The sequence below is a fragment of the Ptychodera flava genome, unplaced genomic scaffold, assembly GCF_041260155.1.
Source record: "Ptychodera flava strain L36383 unplaced genomic scaffold, AS_Pfla_20210202 Scaffold_109__1_contigs__length_247351_pilon, whole genome shotgun sequence".
Taxonomy (NCBI): Eukaryota; Metazoa; Hemichordata; class Enteropneusta; family Ptychoderidae; genus Ptychodera; species Ptychodera flava.
In genome coordinates this window covers 152,177-175,680 of record NW_027248291.1, presented here as the reverse complement: position 1 = coordinate 175,680, position 23,504 = coordinate 152,177, and the positions used below count along the sequence as shown (strand labels likewise).

Sequence of the window (23,504 nt, the reverse complement as noted above, 5' to 3'; positions counted from 1 at the left end):
CTATGTTAACAAGGTTATAACTAATATTGTTGCTAAAGAGACAGTATCTGATTTGCAAACAAACACAATTTCAAATCAAATCTTTGAACACTGATCGTTAAAGTTTCTGAAAAACCAATGATGGATAGAAAGTAAGATTGACTGTCCAATGCAGAATTCATTTTGAATTGTATGAAACGTGTGTGACCACTTGATATTTTTTCATTGTGAACAGTTCAGATTCATATTGTGACTGAATATTCACCATTTGTCATGCAAGTTGATGAGCAGAAAATCAGATTCATATTCAGAGTGGATATCATCCACATCTGGGTGGGACATCTGACTCCAAACACACTGAAACCAATTTTTGTGTTAGTTAGACCTTTACACTAAATTCTGTATATATTTTATAACATGTACGGGCCACATTATAATTACTTTAGTACATGCATAATGTGCTGGCGGTGGTGCAGTTCCATGTTAGTTGATATTTGACAATAAAATTGCATGCTTTTTGGAATAGTAATGAGGTCTCAATGTGTGAGTTATTTACTGTGGTTTTCACCAAACATCAAATTTCCAACTTCATGACCATGCTGACCATGAAATAAGTTCAGTGGTGTGTTTCTTTTGAACTTATTTTGTCAATAAGAATCGTAGTCACTTTGGTAACCTTGATATGTCCAACATCTCTCTACATTTAACTTACAATGTTTTGTTGAAGATCTTGTTCAGATTCATAAATATAGTCTCATATCTATCTTGACACTTTTGGCCAGCTGTGTGGCTCTGGTAGACTGAAAGATCTGTCACATGAGGGCGCTCATGAGTGATGCATCTTACAGCTAGTCTATAGATCTAGTCAAGTTTTGCTAAGCCCAAAATCGATCCATCTGTGCAGTATTCCCTTCGCGGACATATCATGTACTGGTTCAATTATGCAGACGTTTCCTTTTATCACAGGCATGCTTCCAACAGACTGCCGATATCATCATTTATGTCTTGAACTTTTTTCACCCTTTGAACACTAAAATTTTTCCCCCCAAATATCACGGCAACATTTTACCAACTTTTATGAATTTTTCTGTATTAATTTTTTCCCATGATTTTGTACTTCATGGGCATGAATTTTCATGGGCTACGCTTTTTGACCAAAATTTTGGAAAAATCAGAAAAAAATTGTCTACATCTTAAAGAAATTGTTGGTGTTATATTGTATAATGGCAACAAAAATTGACTTTGGCACTCAAAGGGTTAAAGATGCAGTTTTCTCCCAAACCAATATGACCAAACACTGCTCAAAGAATCTCTACAGACATGGCAGACTTTAGGGAAACTGAATGCCACAGACAGATCGTAAGATACAGGAAGGTGCAGATTTCTTGAAGAGTTTGGCTCAAAAGTGGCGTCCGTCATGAGAAATTGTCTACTTTGCCTTATTTCCCTTCTTCCTCACTCTCACCATGACATTGTCATGTAAACTTTAGTGACAATATGACAGACTTGGTGAGTGTTAAGTGCGCTATGCAGCAGTCTGTATATATGTAATTCCTACGGCGATGCTACCTCAGGCAACATGGAACAAATGTTGGGAATTTAGGCCTGATTTACAATGAAAGAGGGCCTGAGGGGAGGGGTAATCACCTCATTTTGTGTCCCTTAACTATCTCACTAGCCTACTGCAGAGGACTGTGATGTGGGAGAGTCTAATTAGCGTCCCTCACATGGGATTTACTTGTCTTGCGCAAGGGGGTGTTGCATATGTGGCTATTTGGCAAATTTCACAAGAATAATATCCAAATCCCCTACATAAGCCTAAGGGTTGGGTTCGGAGGTTTAGATTACCCATAGACCCTCATTTTTCTCCAGGTTCTATGGATTACCTAAATGGACTTGTTGACTTGTGTCATCTAATCTGATTTGACATTCCGGAATGTCTTAGGAATGTTACTGGAAAACAGACCTAAAGATCCATTCATGTCAAAAAGGCACTCCACTGAGTAGACTCTGATCTCAGTTAGAGTTGGAGGCTGCTGAGCTCAGAAAGTCCACAAACACTTGGATCTTTGTATCTAACTGAAGTGGAGTAGGATAGAACATTGATACAGATTTGGATTGTGGTATTGCTGGATCAAGTTGATATTTGTTGGCACTGAACCATCAACATAGGTCTGGCACTAGCTGATTCTGTACACAAACTATGTGAAGAAGATATGAACTTGGGGATACAGTAATCTCACAGAACACATACGAGAACAAAGTATGTTGACAGCCACTAGTGCTGCTTTGGTTTTATAATTTTGCTGACCTAGGCATGAAAATTCAAAGCAAGTGCCAGCTGTACCATATTATGACTTCATCTCCATGGCACTTGCCAACCATACTTAAAGCTCCATAAGCTGCATCTTTTGGCTATTTTTTCAGAACTTTAGTTTTATGGTTTCCCTACACTTTCTGCATTGAATCCCTAAACTGTAATTTAATGCCAAGTATTTTAGCATATCAACACAACCTATGAGTATAATCTACATTGTTATTGTTGAAAATTGTTTTAAAGTCCAGACTAGAATTCATTTGTAAACAATAAACAATGATCACTACACACATACAAGCTGTGTTGACAAAAAGAATACTCCAAATTTCAGCATGACAAACGGATTAGGGTCAGACACGGTAGTTGATATACAGAAGCAGAATTCTGAAAAACTTGCCACTAGTTACAGCTTATGTCCCTTTAACTTTCATAACCCAATCTGATCACAGTGCAATCAGAGATGAGGCAGGTATACACCAACAAAAACAGACCAACTGTGGACAGCCTTGGAAAAAAGTACAGACGGGGACAGGAAAGGCAAGAAATGACGGCATTTTCATTTAACACATCAACACATACAAAAAGACAATCAACTCGATGTAGTACTAATTAGTATATTTAATGTAAATTTTAATCCCGTTCAATCACCGTGCCGACAGAAAATCTACATACAAGGTCACTAACTGGCGTAAGAGCGTAATAATCCAACCAATCGGACAAGCTGTCATTATTTATGGTTGGTGGGGTCAGAAGAATTAAAGGAGGGTTACCCAAAATATCAAAAACCAACACACTTTTTTAGACTTCGGGATGAATTCTTCTCACTGCTCCCCATCCCTCCATCCTAGCCACAAATAATATAGTCTTCTTTATGGCTGTACCGGTATTGTCAATTCAGTGTCAACTGTTTGAGCTGTGTATGTTTTACTTTTCTCATGTGGAAGACCATTTCTATTTTTTGACTTGGCTCTTTTACATTCGATATCAGAGCACTTAGGGACTGGTCAGTTTCTTCAGCCTGGGGGGGGGGGGGCCGGTGGATTCATGGGGGGGGTCACCCTGTTTTTGACTTTGGTGATAGGGGGGGTCACCATGTTTTTGAAATGCCCAATAGGGGGGGTCAGTGTGTTTTTTGAATTTTGACACAGGCTCATCATTGCCTAAAATGCTAGTGTCAGCCACAAAATTCATCATTCAGTTGTATTTTTCGGCGCGCCCTTCGGGCGCGTAACTTTAATAATCAGTCATATTTTCAGCACGCCCAACTTTAACATATCAAGCATACATACATAAGAGATATCTGTATGTTCAATATTTTTCAGCGTGCTCTTCAAGCTCATTACTTTAATATATCATACATCTTTCAGCATGCCCTTCAGGTGCATGACTTTAATATACAAGGCATATATATCAGAGATATCAGGATGTTTCATATTTTTTGGCGCGCCCTTCGGGCGCCATACTTTAATAAATCAGAGATATCTTGATGTTTGCTAAGTGAAAGTGTACCATTATGAAATCTGCATTTCATATGAAAAGGATGACAAATTCCTGATACTTTTCTGTTCTCTCTGTGAGAATTCAGTATGAGAAAGCAACATGCACAAATATTTCACAATATATATTTGATACAGTGACTTATTTTAGAGATAGAAAAATGACAAGATATCTTTCCTTCTCATTGATGCAATTATTTTCCTTTGTTTCATAGGTTTTCTGTAGAAAGATGCTTTTTTATGAACAAAATAACAGTTAAAAAAGGCAGTTTTTGTCATTATTAGCTGTGCTTTTATGGTTTCAATGTTACACAAGAAAAGGTCCTCTCAGACACTGTACACATCAGATTTGGCTAAAAAAGCTCTCTATGGCTCCTCAGTAGATTTAATTGGATGGTTGGCAAGTCTTAACACCCATCAAAGTTTTTGATTCACTGCTTTTCCTCTTTGATATTAATGATTGACATCCATTTCTGTACAACAGTTCAGGACATCTGGTTAAGCAGAGAAAGTGTGAAATACATTCACAGCTCATTCAAAATACAGCTCATTCAAAATGTACTGTATTTAAACTTTAAGATTGACACTTTGAAATTCCTATCTTACAACTGACATGTCAACAATTTCACTAAAATATAGAATGACTATTTAAAATATAAATATATGTAAAATGTAAAATATAATATATATATATATATATATATATATATATATATATATATATATATATATAATATATATATATATATATATATATATATATATATATATATATATATAATTTATGTCCATCTTTTGTTTTGCCTTTGTCGCGCCCGGGGGGGGGGGGGGGGGGGGTCACCCTGTTTTAGAAATTTGGAATAGGGGGGGTCACCCTGTTTTCAAAATTTGGAATAGGGGGGGTCAGCCACTTTTTGACGTCGGCAAAAAATAATCCACCGCCCCCCCCCCCCCCCCCCCCAGGCTGAAGAAACTGACCAGTCCCTTATCGTGTAGATCACACCATCTTTGATATAACAACCTGGGATTACATCCTAAGGGGTCAGCTGTGAATGTAATTCTGTATATTCGGGGGGGGGGGGGTGTCCCTGCTGTTCTGAACTGATGTAAACTAGGGCCATGCCTACAACAGTGAGGTGACTGTGACAGGCAGGACCCCAAGTTTAGTAGCATTCAATCTGATTAAAATCAGATGTAGAGTACAGCGACGTCTACTTACAACAAGTACGGGCTAAACGTAGTTTTGTATAAGCATCACGGAGACTGCAAATATTCAGACTAGATTTCATAGATTGTTGCGCCATACACTTTGGCACACATCAGTTTGTACCGCAATCCACAGACACAAGCTACATGATTTTCCATTCCATTAAGAAGTTATTGAAATGGATTTACTGGATGCAATCTGAGCGATAACGCATTTCTGGTGAACTCTAGAGTTGCTATCCAATACATTTTTATTGAACTGAACTGAGAGGGCTCACTCCTGAACCACTCCATAAAACTGCTTACACACAAGTTAGTCACAATAATGCTGGATATGTTAGCAACTTCTGATATGGCACAGTGGTCTCTAAGATATCAGTCTGACAATAATATTGATTTGCTAGGCATAAGAAATTGTTGCGTTCACCGTTTCACAATGACCATGTGTAATGCATAAGTTAAAAGTGCATAGTAAGCTGTTTGGTTCAATTGACTGAAATCATGGCATAAATATATTATAACAGGAAAAAAAAATGATAATTTTAAAAATAACCATTTCATAGAATTTAAAATGTTTTTCCACAGACACAAATTTTGAATTAAGCAATGATATATTACACACACTGTGCGAGTTTTACAACTTAAGCACATTGCATTAATATTTACCAGATCGTTTATACTGTGTCTGGAATTTGTCATGTGTCATGCAGACATGACAAAGCAATTGGTGATAAAAAATAAACAATTAACAAATACAATGAAACACTCAGTTTTTCTATAAACTAATCAATTCCTAATGAAAAGGCTGCTTGAAATGTAAGTTGTTCCAGTCATGGTGTTCCATTGTTCAATAAACAACAGTTGTGGGTTTGCATGCTCCACAGCATGTTTCTAGTCTATAAAATAACTTGATCAAGAATTTAATGCTTCGAACAATACTGATCAGGTTATCTTTTGGAATACGGTGTGCCCTCTAGAGTCTTTACTGGTCCCTTCTTGGCCATAAAGTCTTACCCATCCCTCACACTGTGCCCTGCACTGTCCTCCTGAACATGGCTAATAAGACATATGCTGACGAAAATCAGCTCTCATAGCCAGACAACCACCATATCACACAGTCAATAGGAGGTTGTGAGAGAACCAGACAACTGCCATATTGCCCAGTCAATAGGAGGCTGTGTCAGACAGCCAGATAAGCACTATATTGCCCAGTCAATAGGAGGCTGTGTCAGACAGCCAGATAACCACTATATTGCCCAGTCAATAGGAGGCTGTGTCAGACAGCCAGATAACCACTATATTGCCCAGTGACAATAGGAGGCTGTGTCAGACAGCCAGATAACCACTATATTGACCAGTCAATAGGAGGCTATGTCAGACAGCCAGATAACCACTATATTGCCCAGTGACAATAGGAGGCTGTGTCAGACAGCCAGATAACCACTACATTGCCCAGTCAATAGGAGGCTGGTAAAGAGACTCTGTACGCTCTTAACTATTACATTGTTCACTCTATTGAGTCAATTTAAGAACTTTCAAAATTTTTTTGTCTCAGCACTTTACCAGTACATATCATATGTAAAATTTTCTTAGGCTGAGTTAGTGTTAGCTTTGAGGGTGAGCTGTATGTAGAATACATCTTGATATACCATTAGACAATCCTTCGCATTATACCGGTATGACTCTCAAAAGTTGCTTTCAAAATCCTGATTGGTGACCTAGTACAACCAGTATTACTAAACAGTGTTAGCACACATATTTGCAAAAAGTGGATGCAAAAAAAACAACACAAAGTACTCTCTCTAATTTCATGTCTAAATCACGCGACCTGTCTCAGGTAAGTGGACAAAAACATTTCTATGTGAAATAAAACAGCTTCCTAAGGGGCCTCTGGCTACCACTCTATCCTTATCCCGAGCCCCGATGACTCCCTAGGTCACCTGTTATTAAAGTGAGACATTTTCAATGTCCACAAATCTTTACTTTTGTATACAACACACATGCAGAAAAAAATAATCATTTCATCCCTAACAGACCCTTTCCTCAATGTCACCGGAAGTTTCCGTGCGCATGCGTAATTATATGCATGTCGCCGGTTTGACCTAGTTCCGCTGCAGTCAAAGTCAACCCTCTGGAACGTTCGCCGACTCTCTACGTAGAGTTCGAGTATGCAAAGTCTGCTCCTGTATTTTCGGGCTATTTTTGCCATTTCATAAAAAAAGCCTCTGTGTGAAAATCCTCACACTAATTTTGTAATTTTCCTGTGGTATTAGCTTGCCAAAATGTTTCTAATTTCTGACAAAGCCGAAGTGGTTGATCGTGTGGCAGTTCGATATCACTTTGATGTTCACTTCTGTATATCGTTTGATGCTGATTGAATTTGCTACTCTCCAAATTTACGGAAGCTTTCACTTGCTTCACTGTCTGTTTCCAAAGCAAGTACGTTCGGGATGTATTCTCATTGATCGCCATAGCTGTGGGCCCATAGCTGTGGTGTTTTCAGGCGTGATTTCTGCCTTTTAAGGGCTAGTTTTGACTTTCACGCGGAGCTAAAACGTAAAGGTCAAAACCCGCCTGTAAAAGGCAGAAATCCTGCCCGAAAAACACCACAGCTACGATCGCCATAGCGAGGACGTTGGCAAGGCGACTTCCGCAGCTGAACTACCGGTAGGTCGACTCGCCATGCAAATGATATGCTAATCTAACTTCCGGTTGAATGAGGAAAAGGTCTATTTTAGTTCACATTATTAAGAGGAAAATAAATAATAGATACTGATACCATGGCTTCTTCAAGTTTTTTATCCTAATTTTTGTCTATAATTTGAATGTTTACAATCTGTGAGATTAGTTGATATCTTTGCAGAAACAAAAGGATCATTTGCATAATTTATTACTGATATTAAATTAAAGGCAGTGGTTCTAATTTTAACCTTTTCACCCCTGATTCCCTGTGTACAGGTCCAAACTCACTATTGATAATGATGGGTTTGGGTCAAACCATGGTGGTGAAAGGGTTAAATCACAATTGAATCAAGTAGCACACGTCTCTGCATTCATGTAAAGAAATTGGTTGGTTGATAACTTTAGTTTACAATCATGTGACATTCATGTGACAATCATTCAGAAAATCAAGGCTATGTTAAACTCTTTAAGGGAGAACCATTTGATTTGGGGGGGGGAGGCTCGAAGAAATGGGTATGGCAGCAATTTTTTCCCCCTCCACTGTGGCAGCAAGTTTTTTCTATTTTGTGTCATTACTGGACATTCACTGGATCAATTTTTGCTAACACATTTTTCCCCCCAAAATCCTCCATTCCCTCCGCCCAAAATCAAATGGTTCTCCCCTTAAAGTGGACATCAAATATGAATGATTTTTGCACACATGATCCTGAAATTCACACATTTTTGCATAAACTTTAAAATGAAATATATTTAATATAATATTTACCTCATTTTTTAAACACATTATCACTAAGCAAATATGAGGTAAATCCTAAATTTCTATATCTAATCCCAGCTATCAGTGAGCGACTTGAAAATGGTTTAAGCAAAACAAATATTAACTGAAATAATGATAGGCCATGTTCCTATCTGCGGTGTTTGACCTATGACCCTGCTATGAGAGACCCTTGACCAAGTAGCAAATACGACCCTTGACCAAGTAGCAAATTTTAAAGTCTCCATGCAAAAAAAAACAATGAAAAAACAAAGGGCCTTCACCTATTCAGCCGGTCTACACCAACCCTGTAAACAACTGAACTCTGTCCCAGATACAGCTGTTTGAAGTTCAACCTGACAACTGGTCAGGCAGTCGATATAAGATCACACAATATCAGGGTGCAACCAGTCTTGGTGTCTGCTTGAAATTATCCTATACTATTAAAGATAAGTGCCATTGCAGCGTCGGTATGCTATGATCTCCATGCAGCAAGCACGGCCAGCACGAACAACAGACTCACGGCAATCAGTGCTATCGTTGACGTCGCGTTAAACATGTACCTATACTGCCATCGTAGGTACCACACTGAGAGGAGTATGAAGCCAAACAGGGGCACCATAAACCTGCCCAGATCAATGTCCACATTTTGAAGCTCTGCTGGTTCGGCTGGAGCTGATGTGCCGTGTGATATGTGACAGTGCAAGACACTGTTATCACTGATGTTAAAATCAAGCAGTCTTTGGTTGTCCTCGCGCAACAGATGACCATTGAATATAAACCTCACTGTCCTGCCAGCTAAGATTTCCTGAGCAAACTTCTCCCTGTGAAAAATGCAAAGTAGAGAGGTCAATATTCAAATGCCTTTGACCTTATGAGTGCTGTAATATTTCCCACCTAAATTTTAGTGCAACATTTTACAACTTTCTATGAATTTTTCTGTAATTGCATTGATAATTTTGGACCAAATGGAAACAACTTTTCATTAGCTACAGTTTTGTATAAAAAATTTGGGAAAAAATCTGAAAACAAATTGTCGGGATCTGAAAGAAATTATCTGCTCCATATTTTACCGTATAAAGGCGGCAAAAAATTGACTTTGGCAGTCAAAGAGTTACTCAATCATCTCATAACTCATATAAAATTTGGTGTTAAATTTCACCTCTTTGTTATTTGCACACTTATGAAATCATCATGATGCATCATATCTGGTCACTTCAGACATTAATCTGCATGTAGGTATTCAACTCTTTGCTAAGGTCAATGTTTCATTTACAAGCGTTGAAAATTTTACCAAATCTGTCTGTCAACTTCAATGGGTTTGGTCTGTGTATCAATTGCCATGTCAAGTTGTACAATGAAAGATGTTGTAAATCATAGACCATTTATGTGGCAGCAACTGAACACAAATCATATGTGTTACTGATCCACATTATTAAAAACAATAAATAACCATGGGTATTGCTATTGATGACCCGCTGAGCATACTGATGATAGATTTGTGAATCAATAAATTTTTTGTCATGACCAGAAAACCCATCCCCAGCAAGATTACTAGCAGTCAATTAATGTTTGGTCAAAAATTTTTTTTAAAATGTTGTGAAATGAGGTTTATCATGATTTAAGGCTGAACGTTTGTTTCCTTTAAGTTATTTCAGTAACCATTTGAGTACTGTAATTTTCCCCTTAAAATTTTAGTGCAACATTTTACCAATTTTAACCCTTTTCCTGCCAAGTCGGTGAAAATCCGCTTGAAATTCGGTGTAGCCAGAATCTAAGCACTGGTGACCGTTATTCTCCCAACCCGGTGGAAATCGGGCCCTTTTTGGGTACCCCCTTTCCTGCCAAGTCGACGGCACTACGTTTTGCTATCCCCTGTGCGTTTAGGGGTCATCCGAGGAGAGGTTTTCTGACAAGGAACGCCTTTTCCCCTCGAAATGGGTTCGCAGGGAGTCGATAGACAGGGAAAGGTGCAGAAACCTGTCCGCCAGTCCCCCACACCCGAGGGGGGCTGTTTTTTTTTAACCGCTTTTTAGCGGACTTGGCAGGATAGCATGGTGACGTTTTCTGGCGGAGTTGGACGTACTTGGCTGCCTGGCACTATAGAGATTGCTGCCGAACTTGACCAACTCGGCAATGCTAATCTAGAAGGCTACCTCTTGCAAACGACTTGGCAGATATGCCGATGGTGCGAGACGAAAGTCACTTATTCAGTTGTGCGTGACTGAAAATGAGAACGTATTTTTGACGGGAGGCTCGACTTGTTCCTCCGATGAAACGGATATGAACGACTCGGAAATACCATTACAAACTGGTGTCCGACGTACTAAGCTGGGCTTCAGCTCTGCAAGTTCAAGCCAGGCAACGTCCTTCACCGCCTTGGCCGTGCCATTCAATTGACGTAGCTTTGGATTTTTTATTTATTCCATCGTCCGAAGTATTGGCTCTGGTTTGCAGGCAAAGGTATCCTCTTGCCGACGCATTAGTAACTACGTACGCTGTTTGCGTACAGAGAATTCAAAAGGTGACATAAGGTCAATATGCTACGGGGATACCACCTGCAGTTAGCAGGGACTGCTTTTGTTATGCAAACCAGCTAGCAGTACAATATGGCTGCCAGGCATGTGGACACGTCGATGGCTAGAACAATGGAAGCATATTGCCTTGCACCCGTGCATCGCAAAAGTGAACTGAAGACTTGGGTGTAGTGACTGGTTATCACTGGTTAGCTGCAGCCCAAGCCATGTCGGTACAAACCCGTACCTGACTGAGGACCACTCGATTAAGTCAGTAATGAACGGTAACACTCGTAAGCCAACTCCCAACTGAGCTGGCTAAACTACGTTGAGCGTGCTTCAATGGCTCAGCCATGTCGTTAATACAACGGCAAAAACGTAGTTTTTGTGCTACACTGCCAAGTCGTTTACCCTTTTCCTGCCAAGTCGGTGAAAATCCGCTTGAAATTCGGTGTAGCCAGAATCTAAGCACTGGTGACCGTTATTCTCCCAACCCGGTGGAAATCGGGCCCTTTTTGGATACCCCCTTTCCTGCCAAGTCGACGGCACTACGTTTTGCTATCCCCTGTGCGTTTAGGGGTCATCCGAGGAGAGGTTTTCTGACAAGGAACGCCTTTTCCCCTCGAAATGGGTTCGCAGGGAGTCGATAGACAGGGAAAGGTGCAGAAACCTGTCCGCCAGTCCCCCACACCCGAGGGGGGCTGTTTTTTTTTAACCGCTTTTTAGCGGACTTGGCAGGATAGCATGGTGACGTTTTCTGGCGGAGTTGGACGTACTTGGCTGCCTGGCACTATAGAGATTGCTGCCGAACTTGACCAACTCGGCAATGCTAATCTAGAAGGCTACCTCTTGCAAACGACTTGGCAGATATGCCGATGGTGCGAGATGAAAGTCACTTATTCAGTTGTGCGTGACTGAAAATGAGAACGTATTTTTGATGGGACGGCTCGACTTGTTCCTCCGATGAAACGGATATGAACGACTCGGAAATACCATTACAAACTGGTGTCTGACGTACTAAGCTGGGCTTCAGCTCTGCAAGTTCAAGCCAGGCAACGTCCTTCACCGCCTTGGCCGTGCCATTCAATGGACGTAGCTTTGGATTTTTTATTTATTCCATCGTCCGAAGTATTGGCTCTGGTTTGCAGGCAAAGGTATCCTCTTGCCGACGCATTGGTAACTACGTACGCTGTTTGCGTACAGAGAATTCAAAAGGTGACATAAGGTCAATATGCTACGGGGATACCGCCTGCATTTAGCAGGGACTGCTTTTGTTATGCAAACCAGCTAGCAGTAAAATATGGCTGCCAGGCATGTGGACACGTCGATGGCTAGAACAATGGAAGCATATTGCCTTGCACCCGTGCATCGCAAAAGTGAACTGAAGACTTGGGTGTAGTGACTGGTTATCACTGGTTAGCTGCAGCCCAAGCCATGTCGGTACAAACCCGTACCTGACTGAGGACCACTCGATTAAGTCAGTAATGAACGGTAACACTCGTAAGCCAACTCCCAACTGAGCTGGCTAAACTACGTTGAGCTGTGCTTCAATGGCTCAGCCATGTCGTTAATACAACGGCAAAAATGTAGTTTTTGTGCTACACTGCCAAGTCGTTTAACCCTTTTCCTGCCAAGTCGGTGAAAATCCGCTTGAAATTCGGTGTAACCAGAATCTAAGCACTGGTGACCGTTATTCTCCCAACCCGGTGGAAATCGGGCCCTTTTTGGATACCCCCTTTCCTGCCAAGTCGACGGCACTACGTTTTGCTATCCCCTGTGCGTTTAGGGGTCATCCGAGGAGAGGTTTTCTGACAAGGAACGCCTTTTCCCCTCGAAATGGGTTCGCAGGGAGTCGATAGACAGGGAAAGGTGCAGAAACCTGTCCGCCAGTCCCCCACACCCGAGGGGGGCTGGTTTTTTTTAACCGCTTTTTAGCGGACTTGGCAGGATAGCATGGTGACGTTTTCTGGCGGAGTTGGACGTACTTGGCTGCCTGGCACTATAGAGATTGCTGCCGAACTTGACCAACTCGGCAATGCTAATCTAGAAGGCTACCTCTTGCAAACGACTTGGCAGATATGCCGATGGTGCGAGACGAAAGTCACTTATTCAGTTGTGCGTGACTGAAAATGAGAACGTATTTTTGATGGGACGGCTCGACTTGTTCCTCCGATGAAACGGATATGAACGACTCGGAAATACCATTACAAACTGGTGTCCGACGTACTAAGCTGGGCTTCAGCTCTGCAAGTTCAAGCCAGGCAACGTCCTTCACAGCCTTGGCCGTGCCATTCAATGGACGTAGCTTTGGATTTTTTATTTATTCCATCGTCCGAAGTATTGGCTCTGGTTTGCAGGCAAAGGTATCCTCTTGCAGACGCATTGGTAACTACGTACGCTGTTTGCGTACAGAGAATTCAAAAGGTGACATAAGGTCAATACGGGGATACCGCCTGCATTTAGCAGGGACTGCTTTTGTTATGCAAACCAGCTAGCAGTACAATATGGCTGCCAGGCATGTGGACACGTCGATGGCTAGAACAATGGAAGCATATTGCGTTGTACCCATGCATCGCAAAAGTGAGACTGACGACTTGGGTGTAGTGACTGGTTATCACTGGTTAGCTGCAGCCCAAGCCATGTCGGTACAAACCCGTACCTGACTGAGGACCACTCGATTAAGTCAGTAATGAACGGTAACACTCGTAAACCAACTCCCAACTGAGCTGGCTAAACTACGTTGCGCTGTGCTTCAATGGCTCAGCCATGTCGTTAATACAACGGCAAAAACGTAGTTTTTGTGCTACACTGCCAAGTCGTTTAAGGTACGTATTCAATTGACCCTACCCTGGGGAAACAGGACAGGTTTGCCGGTGCTGCTGCACCCCTAGCACGACCCTCAGGTCTCTGACTAACAGACGAGTGAGGTGATGTTTGTGCCTAGCGGACGTGCGTAATACTGAAGGAGTTTATTTCCGAAAAAATAAACATGAAACGGCAATAAAATGACGCACTCCCAGGGGCAAACAAAGCCGGTGACCTCAATTTTTTTCTGCAGTAACCCTTGAGCTCCTTCCCCTGTCTACGGGCATGTAGAAATTATCGAAGTCTAACACGTATAAGTACGGCTAAAACAACCCTGAAAATGGGCGATTTCTGCCAAAATGCCTGGCAGGATAACATGCAGGAGAGCCAATCTTTTGCAGGCACATATTATGGGGCGTTTTTCTACTGACTTGGCAAAATAACGGACAAGGGCGCTTGGCAGGAAAAGGGTTAAGGTACGTATTCAATTGACCCTACCCTGGGGAAACAGGACAAGTTTGACGGTGCTTCTGCACCCCTAGCACGACCCTCAGGGTCTCTGACTAACAGACGAGTGAGGTGATGTTTGTGCCTAGCGGACGTGCATAATACTGAAGGAGTTTATTTCCGAAAAAATAAACATGAAACGGCAATAAAATGACGCACTCCCAGGGGCAAACAAAGCCGGTGACCTCAATTTTTTTCTGCAGCAACCCTTGAGCTCCTTCCCCTGTCTACGGGCATGTAGAAATTATCGAAGTCTAACACGTATAAGTACGGCTAAAACTACCCTGAAAATGGGCGATTTCTGCCAAAATGCCTGGCAGGATAACATGCAGGAGAGCCAATCTTTTGCAGGCACATATTATGGGGCGGTTTTCTACTGACTTGGGAGGATAACGGACAAGGGCGCTCGGCAGGAAAAGGGTTAATGAATCTTCCTGTAATTGTTTTGATAATTTTGGATCTAATACTAGACAGCACATTTCATAGGCTAGTTTTTCATTAAAATTGTGGCAAAAATCTGAAAAAAATATACTGGGGTATACTTTATATAGGCGACAAAACTTGACTTTGGCACTCATAGGGTTAACTTGGGACTTAAGCGGGACTGAAGTAAGTACACATACGTCTTGACTTTTTCAAAATCATTTAATCTTGACAGCAACAAAGTGGCATATCTTGATGTGTACCATTGTTTATCAAAGTGTTGGATTGTTAGAAATATTTTTGAAAATTGAGATTAGAGTATCACTCATAATGATAACCCTTGGAGTGCCATAATTTTCTCCCGCCAAAATTTTAGTACAACATTTTACCAGTTTTTGCAAATTTTTCTGTAAATTTTTGGATAACTTTGGACCAAATAGACATCATATTTTATTTGCAACAGTTTTTTATTAAAATTTTGGCAAAAATCTGAAAAAAAATTGCTACGAGTATATTTTATAAAGGTGACAAAAATTGACTTTGGTGCTCAAAGAGTTAATAAATCTCAAATTTCATTTTTACCTTCTGAACTGTCCAAGTGTATCTTGAGGTCTTGCAAATACCATACGTTCACTTTCATTCAAGAATTTGAGTCTGATTCGTATATGATTGGCAGGTACTTCATCCTGCATACCGGCATTATCAGCTTCGCTGGGATCAGTTCTTTGTGTCTCGTCATCAGGACTTGGAACATCATTTCCTTCATCAGGACGCTCATGTTCCGGTGGACTAGCCTGAGTTGTACTTTCTGTAACAGAACTTTCCACTGTCTGTTCACGTTCTTTAATTGCACTGCTATTGTCTCTGAGGTTTTGCGATAGCGATTGCACATTATCTTCTGTACTTTGACTCAAAGTTCTATTTTGATCAGCACTGCTGAAAATCTGCTCCCCAGTCCGTCTGTTCCTCAGTTCAGTTTCACCAAACTCACCATGAGTCCTTGTAACACATTCAGTATCGGCTACTGCGCCGATAATTTCCACATCTCCATCACCAGACTCACCAGCCATGTTTTGCGGCACCGAAGTCATTTTCTGTGAGTTGGTATTCGGTGTATCAGTGTTGCCTTGTTGTCCAGATACATCCTGCTGGATGTTTTCACTACCTTCCTCTGCACTCTCTGCTACACTGCTTTCATTAACATTGGCACTGTCTGCGTTCACATCTTCACTGGCGCCACTGTTTGCTGCTTCTGATACGCTGTCACTGGTCTCCGATCCTCTCTGCCGCTGCAACTGTTCGTATCGCCGCCGCTGCCGTGGTGAGATGCGATTACTCCGCCTGATTATATGCACATGCAGCGGCCGATCACCAACGAATGTAGACCACCATGCAACTAGTACCGTGACAACCAGTGTCATGGCAACGGCTGCTATGGTAACCTCATCACCTATTCCTTCAATTAAAGGCATACTTTGGTCGTGATTAGGCGCGAAGTTTCAAACTTGAAGGAACAACCTGAAATCAGAAATGTAATTTTGAGTATGAGGAAAGTGATAGTGGCATAACTTATCCTTGTGATTTTTTGTTGGAATAGTGTCGTAGATGATAGATAGATATAAGATGGTACAGACACCGATATGTATTGTAACAATTATAGTAATCATAAAAGAAACCCTCTACTACCCTTTGTGCGTGATTAGTCTTTTTGCAGTTGTGAAAATGTGCAATGGAATTACCACGACAACATTGCAAGGCAAATCAACAGTCGGTGACGAAAGTAAAATTATGAAGTTTTTACTTTATTGGGACACTCAACGACAGAAAATTAAATAACAATGTACCATACTGCCGAGGGATTTCAAATCATTTATTTGGTCATTAGTCTCCCAGACATAATTAATTCTAGGTTTGAAACTCCTTTCAGTTTATCCATGATACGACCGATTCTTTCGTCGTGTTAGATATTAGAACACAGAAATTCAACGAAACACTGGAATTAGCAACACTCGGATTACAAAATAGAAGATAAGTAAGGCCACTTGTAGTTCACCCTTACAGTCTGTCAACTGTGTATTGTTGGATGCGGAGGTGTGTGGACGCCGGCTGGAAAAAAGGGGACCCTAAAAACGTATAATGGCACACCTGGACTGATTGCTTCCTGCAGTATTAAAGTTTATATGCAAAATTTACCTGAAATAGCGCTGTTCACGGTTACAGGTTTGTTACTAAATATAGCTGTACGCGCGCGACATCGGACACACAGCTTGAAATGCGGACAAATTTTATCAATGTTGCATGCGTGGCTGTTTTTGCAGCTTGTACTCTGAGTCGTGAATATGTTTTTTAGTATTCACTGTTACACTAGCAGTCGCCAACTGAGATGTATTTTCGTCGTTCTTGCATGCGTAATTTTCAAAAGCGTAATCTAAAAATGCGGACAAATATTTATTTTTGCATATTAATGAGAGAACAGTGACGTAAACTGTGAACGGCCCTATAACGTTGTCGAAGCACAAAACAAAACGAAAGTTGTAATTTTAAAGGAACTGCATTGCTCGTACATACACCTACCTCATATTTCCATTTATAACGAAAACCGGAAATCAGCAGCGTTGTTTGTTCGTAATACGTTCACTCAATCATCCAAAATGGCTGGAGCAAGAGGTCGGCTGATCGCTGTTATCGGCGACGAGGTTTGTGTGATTACTTGAATTTTTCCCAGGATTTTTATCGGTAACATGTGCAAACAAATTCTTAAGAGTCCCGAAAGACAGGGCCAATATTTCTGGCGTCAATTCTCCCGGTTATGATGGCCGTCTTCCTGTTCACACATAGTCACGAGGATCTCACGTTTGTACATGACGAATTTTTCGACCTCGGCCAGCAAATCATCGTCTGCACCAGAAAAACGTTGACATTTCAAGAAAATGGGACTATCTTTGTCCTGTTACTTTTTACCACCTTTAAAACTGACGTTTTGCTCATTCTTAGCCGGCCATCCACTGTTAAAGTGTCATTTTAAAATATTTTTTTTCTCTCTAAGCGATAAAATATGACCGGTATTTTATTAATAACCAGTCTTTGAAATGTTTTACAGTAAAGCGCATAAACATTACGGTAACATTGTTTTCACGTTTGTTCCTTTCTGATTAAGTTATACAGTTGATCATATTCATTTTTACTTCAAAATTTCAAATTTTCAACCAAAATCGCAACGCTTTTTATTTAATCGTTTATGGTTTTAATTCGATATGTAAATGAGTGTAGTGGAGGGAAAGGTTAGGCCGTATCGGATACTGGCATCACCCAGTAGATATTGTAGCTGCGTTATAAATAGCATTTGAAGAGTATTCTGTTTACTTTTGACGGTAAACAATCACCAATTCGTCCTGCGAAAGATATAGCTCTCTACCGGACTGAAAATTTTATTTTTTCTGTATGTATCACAGTCTGTGGTTGTCAGGAGTGTGGCAGTGCTGTTTGTAAGAGCTGTGATTTATTCATGCCAAGAATTTATTAATAATATTATGCACTCAGTAACCCTCACGACACACACCCTGAAGTAGGGCAGAGGTGAAATGTTCACAACAGATTCAAAGTCGTATGAGTTTTGGCTGATCACATACCTCATAGCAATACAAATGGTTTCTCGCTATCCTTTCCACACTGGGTAAAAAACAAAGTCCAATACTGCCCACAATTTACAGCCTTTCCAATAATTATGTTGTTCAGGAAGCGAGCAAGGAAAGAGTTGGTGTGGAACCCACATGTTTATTTTAAATTTTAGATGGTGTGCACCTCAAAAAGATACACAAACTTTTTCTCAAACTTTCTTGGATCAAAACTTTCAACCATCAACAATAAAAATCAGGTGTTGTTTCTAAAGAAAAAAAAATTACTGAATATTTGCTGATACTTGAAATTCAATTTAGCTGATGGTATGTTTGTTGTTTCAGGACACATGTACCGGGTTTCTGTTAGGAGGTGTAGGTGAGCTCAACAAGAGTAGACAACCTAACTTTATGGTGGTAGAAAAAGGTAAGTAATTTCCTCAAAACTTTTTGTGTTTAAACTGTGTTTTTGTTAAGGCCTGTACCCCAGTAAATGTTACCGGGGTTCCCCTTGGTATATCAATGCAATCAGCTTTAGGAACAGCAGAAATCTTACCATGGTTGCCAAATCATTTTCCAATGTATTAGAACCTTAGAAAAAAAAAACCGGTAAAGACGTATATTTCCAATATAGCATGTGAGGTATCTAAGAAGTGCAACCATTTGAATAATCCAGTGTTAATAGCAAGATATGATTTTACAAAAAATTAAACAGTTTATACAGGGTTCTCCCCAGCCCAAAACAGCGTCGCGGCCCGCGACGCTATCGTTCAAGCCCGCGACGCTTTAGATCTCACCGCGACGCTATCATTGTTACCCGCAACGCTATGAGGTTCAGCGGCAAAATGTTCACAATGGCACCTACTGGTCGACGTCCGTACGATCACACAAAAGGAAGACAGATTATTTGTAGCTTCTTTGTTTTACAATGTCACTAGTTATTACTCCTTTCAATTTGTATGAATAGTGTTAACAACAGAACAAGTTCACACGTCCCACCCTTGACGGTACCGGCACCGACCCATCCAAAGAAATTGTAAAGCTAAAGGACAGAAAAAATTGACAGCAAAAGTCAGCGACGATTTCCGCTCTTAATTGACGAAATATTTTCAAATCAAAATCAAACTGATTACACAATCCCTAGCTACAGAAGTGGCGATTTGGTGAAATTTCTGTTTGTCTCACATCTTGAAATAAAAAGTAAACTGGAACGAAGACATCATCTGATCATGTACATGTATGCTGCCGATCAACAGCATAGCCTAGCATAGTGAACTGTCTGTCACCGCACCGGCATGGGTAGGCTGCACGTACAAGCAACTCAACTTTCCAAGATCAAACGGTCAGTATCTTGTGAAATCAGCAACATAGCAATGAAAATTGTTATAGTCAGTGGTAAAAACTCATAACAAATGGAGTGTTAATTGCTTTAAACAAATGAAAATGCATATGAAGAGAATGAAAACCCACATCGCGTGCGTAAGTGAAAATACTGTAAACAATGGCGGATGTGACATCAGAGTGGGACTCTTCTATATTGGTACCGGGGGTGCAGGATCGGAGAACCCTGATAAACGTACTGAAAAAACGTAGTATTTTCCTGGCGATGCAGTCACGGCAACTTCTATGCCTCATTCTTTTACATCTTTTAATAGTTTCTTTGATCTGAGCAGTTTTACCAACTGTTACGGTATATTTTACTCTGCTACCCTTTCTTTATTGGAGCATGGAGGTAGCAGATGGGAGTTAAACAAGGGTAGGAGCTTATGCAACTTAGTAAGGATGTACTAAATTTTAAAAAAAAGTCAGTCGAGGGGCTCTAATCCATAGGTACCCTGTTTTGTCAATTTTTGGTGAACACAAACTATATGCAAATTTTATGCAAATATTTGAAAAAACTAATTATGCAAATATTATGCAAATTAGCCGCTACTCTATAAAAAAATCCTAGGGAGAACCCTGAGTTTTGTCCTGTTAATCAGTTTGTTTAGAGGTAAAGCTGACAACGTGCCCCTTCAGCCTGTTTACCCCCGATTTCCTGTATACAGGTCCACAATGACCATTGATAACAATGGGTTTGGGCCAAACCATGGTGGTAAGAGTGTCCGAGGACTCATGCTGCATTAGAACGCTCACTACGTTTAATCTTGATTTACTACAGACACCAGTATCAATGAAATAGAAGACTGCTTCAAGAAATTTCTGAACAGAAGTGATATAGCCATCATCCTGATCAACCAGAATGTAGCTGAGTTGATCCGACATCTCATAGAAAGCCATCAGTTGCCAATTCCAGCAGTTCTGGAGATCCCTTCCAAGGATAGTCCATATGATCCTTCCAGAGATTCCATTCTAAGAAGAGCCAAGGTAAGCTTTTTAACCTTTCAGTTTTCATTGTGGTCATATCATACTTGTTTCAATCACAGTTAACGTATATGCACTCAGACTGCTGACATCAAAATGCCCACTGATTGTGTTTATGAATTTCATATCTTACAAGTATGCCTGTCTGGTATAGATTTTACGACCAGCTTTAAGGAGACCATAGAGTTTGACCACAAGGATTAATTTGTGTAATTTCTTGACTTAGATACCCATAAATCTATGGGGTGATTTCTGACCCAAAAATTATTTATTACCCCTGCTGTGGTTTATGCCCAGCGATATCAATGGTGAACCCTGGACTGATTTCATTGTAAAATTAGTTTGAACTCAAAGTCACACAAACAAGTCCTCAGTATGAATTTATGCCATGACATGTGTGATGCAGGTCAGAGTCAGTACTTGTGTCTTTTTTAACCTGTTCCTCCTAATTCCCTGTAAACAGGTCCACACTCAACATTGTCACAATGGGTTTGGGCCAAACCATGCTGGTGAAAGGGTTAGAACCCTAGATAGATTTTGTGACACCTGCATTCTGGACATATTTTGTTTACAAATTACCCATTAATCAGATTTGATTTACATTTTGTAATGTTCACGTATTTTCTTAAAAACACAATTCATGAGACAGAATTTCACCAGAGATCCAGGGAAATATGCAGTGTATGCCAACTGTAACTCTTCAGTGTAGCCTTTAACCTTTCACCTTTCACCTTTCCTTGGCAGGGTATGTTCTCTGCGGAAGACTTCAGATAAACCAGATGATTGTATAGCTGTGCGATGCTGGGAGTACCCGGACGACATCTCATCTGATACGTCTTGCAAAACTTCTGAGCTCTACTCTGAGAGAATATCATTCCAAATGAATCATACATGTAGGCATTCAATCGGAGTGTTTCACAATCTTTAGCTAGGTGTATAATATTTTGTAGTTTGCCAATATTAGAATTAGCCATGCTACATACTGCATTCAAATATTATTGACTCGAAGGACCTTTCCTCAATAATGGATGGAGGCCAAATATTTCTAATTCTTTACTTTAGGAGTTCTTGGCAAACAAGGGTGTTAATATTTTAAATAAGAAAGTATTCCATATTATCAATTAGGATTGTGGTAGTAGCAGTGTTTTTGCTAAGGTTCAGGAACACAGGTGAAATTTCAATAGTTTAGAGGACTTTTAAATTTATGCTGTCCTGTGTGTTTGCTGCTGTAGTATACTGATACTGAAAGATCCGTCGCTCAAGGGGGAGCGTAGAGAGCGCCCTCAAGCGACGGATCTTCCAGTCTATAGTATACTAGGAAGAACTAAGTGTAAACCTGCAGGAACCCTTTGTGTTATTGATCAACTGATCAATCCAAACAGATAAACACTTATGAATACCCATCACTTTAATTCAAAGATATATATAGACTGTTGAAATGATGAGTTATGAGTGCAATATTCTATGATGATATCATTTGTTCTGCAACAAGGCATTGGGGATGTGTTACTGCAAACTTGTAAAGATTGCTTGTATTGTCATTACTAAGGCGGGAGTCAAATTTCACTAGTTAGACATCACATTGTATCATAGATGTGTAAATTTTGATCAAACTCATTGAAATTTACGTTGACATTGGACCAAAGTAGCAGGAAAGTGAAAATTTTTTGTGAAGGAATATATTTGCTCATTTGATCTGTATTGACACATTTGAGTTATATTGACAATCATACAGTGAAGATGTGTTGTGGATAGTGTGCTTCAGTTCAACACAAATTACTGTTTTCCTTGCTTGTAGATAAACCCCCACATCTAACGTCTTGTGGTTGTTCCTGATTTGACACTGAGCAGTCAAGATAATTTGTTTTCAACGTTTATGCAATCATGTCATGTATTTCTGTAAAAACAAGAGAAACGTTTTTTTCATACAAATTCTGATCTGTATGTATATTGTACAGCATCCATGTGAAATACATCCCATAATATTTTTGTCACCACATACTTCATTGCCATGGTTGTCTTTCATGTTGTAAAATGGTGTTGTCTCTTTGTATCACTCACCCATGGTGCAAATACAACAATCCGATTGGTCAATATGTGAAAAGAACCATGCTATATTTGTGATGTTGCACGGTTTGACCATGCGTAAACTGTCAGCTAGGAAAAAAGATCCTTTTTGACATTTCACTCCAGTATTCCAATGAACCACCTCAACAATGGGTTGGTATACCTGTTGTTGGTATACTCAGTTTTGACCAGTTCACTTCATATGCACTCACTATTGCTCATACATGTATGTCCTGAACTGGTCAAAATCTCATGGTATTATCACTGGATGTGGTTTATAGCTTATCATTTTACAGCAACAGTCCATACTTGATCCTGAAGTCATGGGCGGATCATACAAAAATGAGAAAAATGAGGTGGTCTCATGGAGCAACTCTCAGAATCTCATGTCTTATGACCATATCTAATATTGAGCAGACCTGCTCCAAGGGCAGCGATTGCTCTAGCATTGGCCATCAGTGTCCATTCTGAGAAATGAAAGGCAGAAAATTACAGTGTTGGTTTGTACAACATGGGATGGACTCCTTCCATGTAACACCGGATTTACTCAAAAACAAGTCTGGGAAACAAAGTACGGAGTGACTGCAATTCCCTTATTACCCTTTATAGATGCACTTGCCTGAAGGACAGTCAAGAATTTTAAATCTTAGACGAGGGAAAATACCCTATCAAGCCTCACTGGTATCGTACCTGCATCACCCCTATATGGTATACAGGTTTCAGGTGTGACATGCTGTGGAAAAATCCGCCTATGTTTCCCAGTGACCATGTCTT

The 23,504-nt window shown here is 40.3% G+C and overlaps 2 protein-coding genes across 2 annotated transcripts; one reads left to right on the top strand and one right to left on the bottom strand.

Moving 5' to 3' along the window:
- Positions 1–8,211: 8,211 nt before the first annotated feature.
- On the bottom strand, positions 8,212–17,369 carry LOC139126625 (transmembrane and ubiquitin-like domain-containing protein 1). The gene is made up of 3 exons (XM_070692681.1): positions 17,260–17,369; positions 15,268–16,203; positions 8,212–9,258 (listed from the first exon to the last, which is right to left on the bottom strand). Exons 2-3 carry the CDS (start codon positions 16,155–16,157, stop codon positions 8,910–8,912), a joined length of 1,239 nt encoding a protein of 412 aa, XP_070548782.1. The 5' UTR covers positions 16,158–16,203; positions 17,260–17,369; the 3' UTR covers positions 8,212–8,909.
- On the top strand, positions 17,228–22,662 carry LOC139126628 (V-type proton ATPase subunit F-like). The gene is made up of 4 exons (XM_070692683.1): positions 17,228–17,381; positions 18,645–18,726; positions 20,461–20,666; positions 21,408–22,662. The coding sequence occupies exons 1-4, from the start codon at positions 17,337–17,339 to the stop codon at positions 21,435–21,437; spliced, it is 363 nt and encodes a 120-aa protein (XP_070548784.1). The 5' UTR covers positions 17,228–17,336; the 3' UTR covers positions 21,438–22,662.
- Positions 22,663–23,504: the final 842 nt, after the last annotated feature.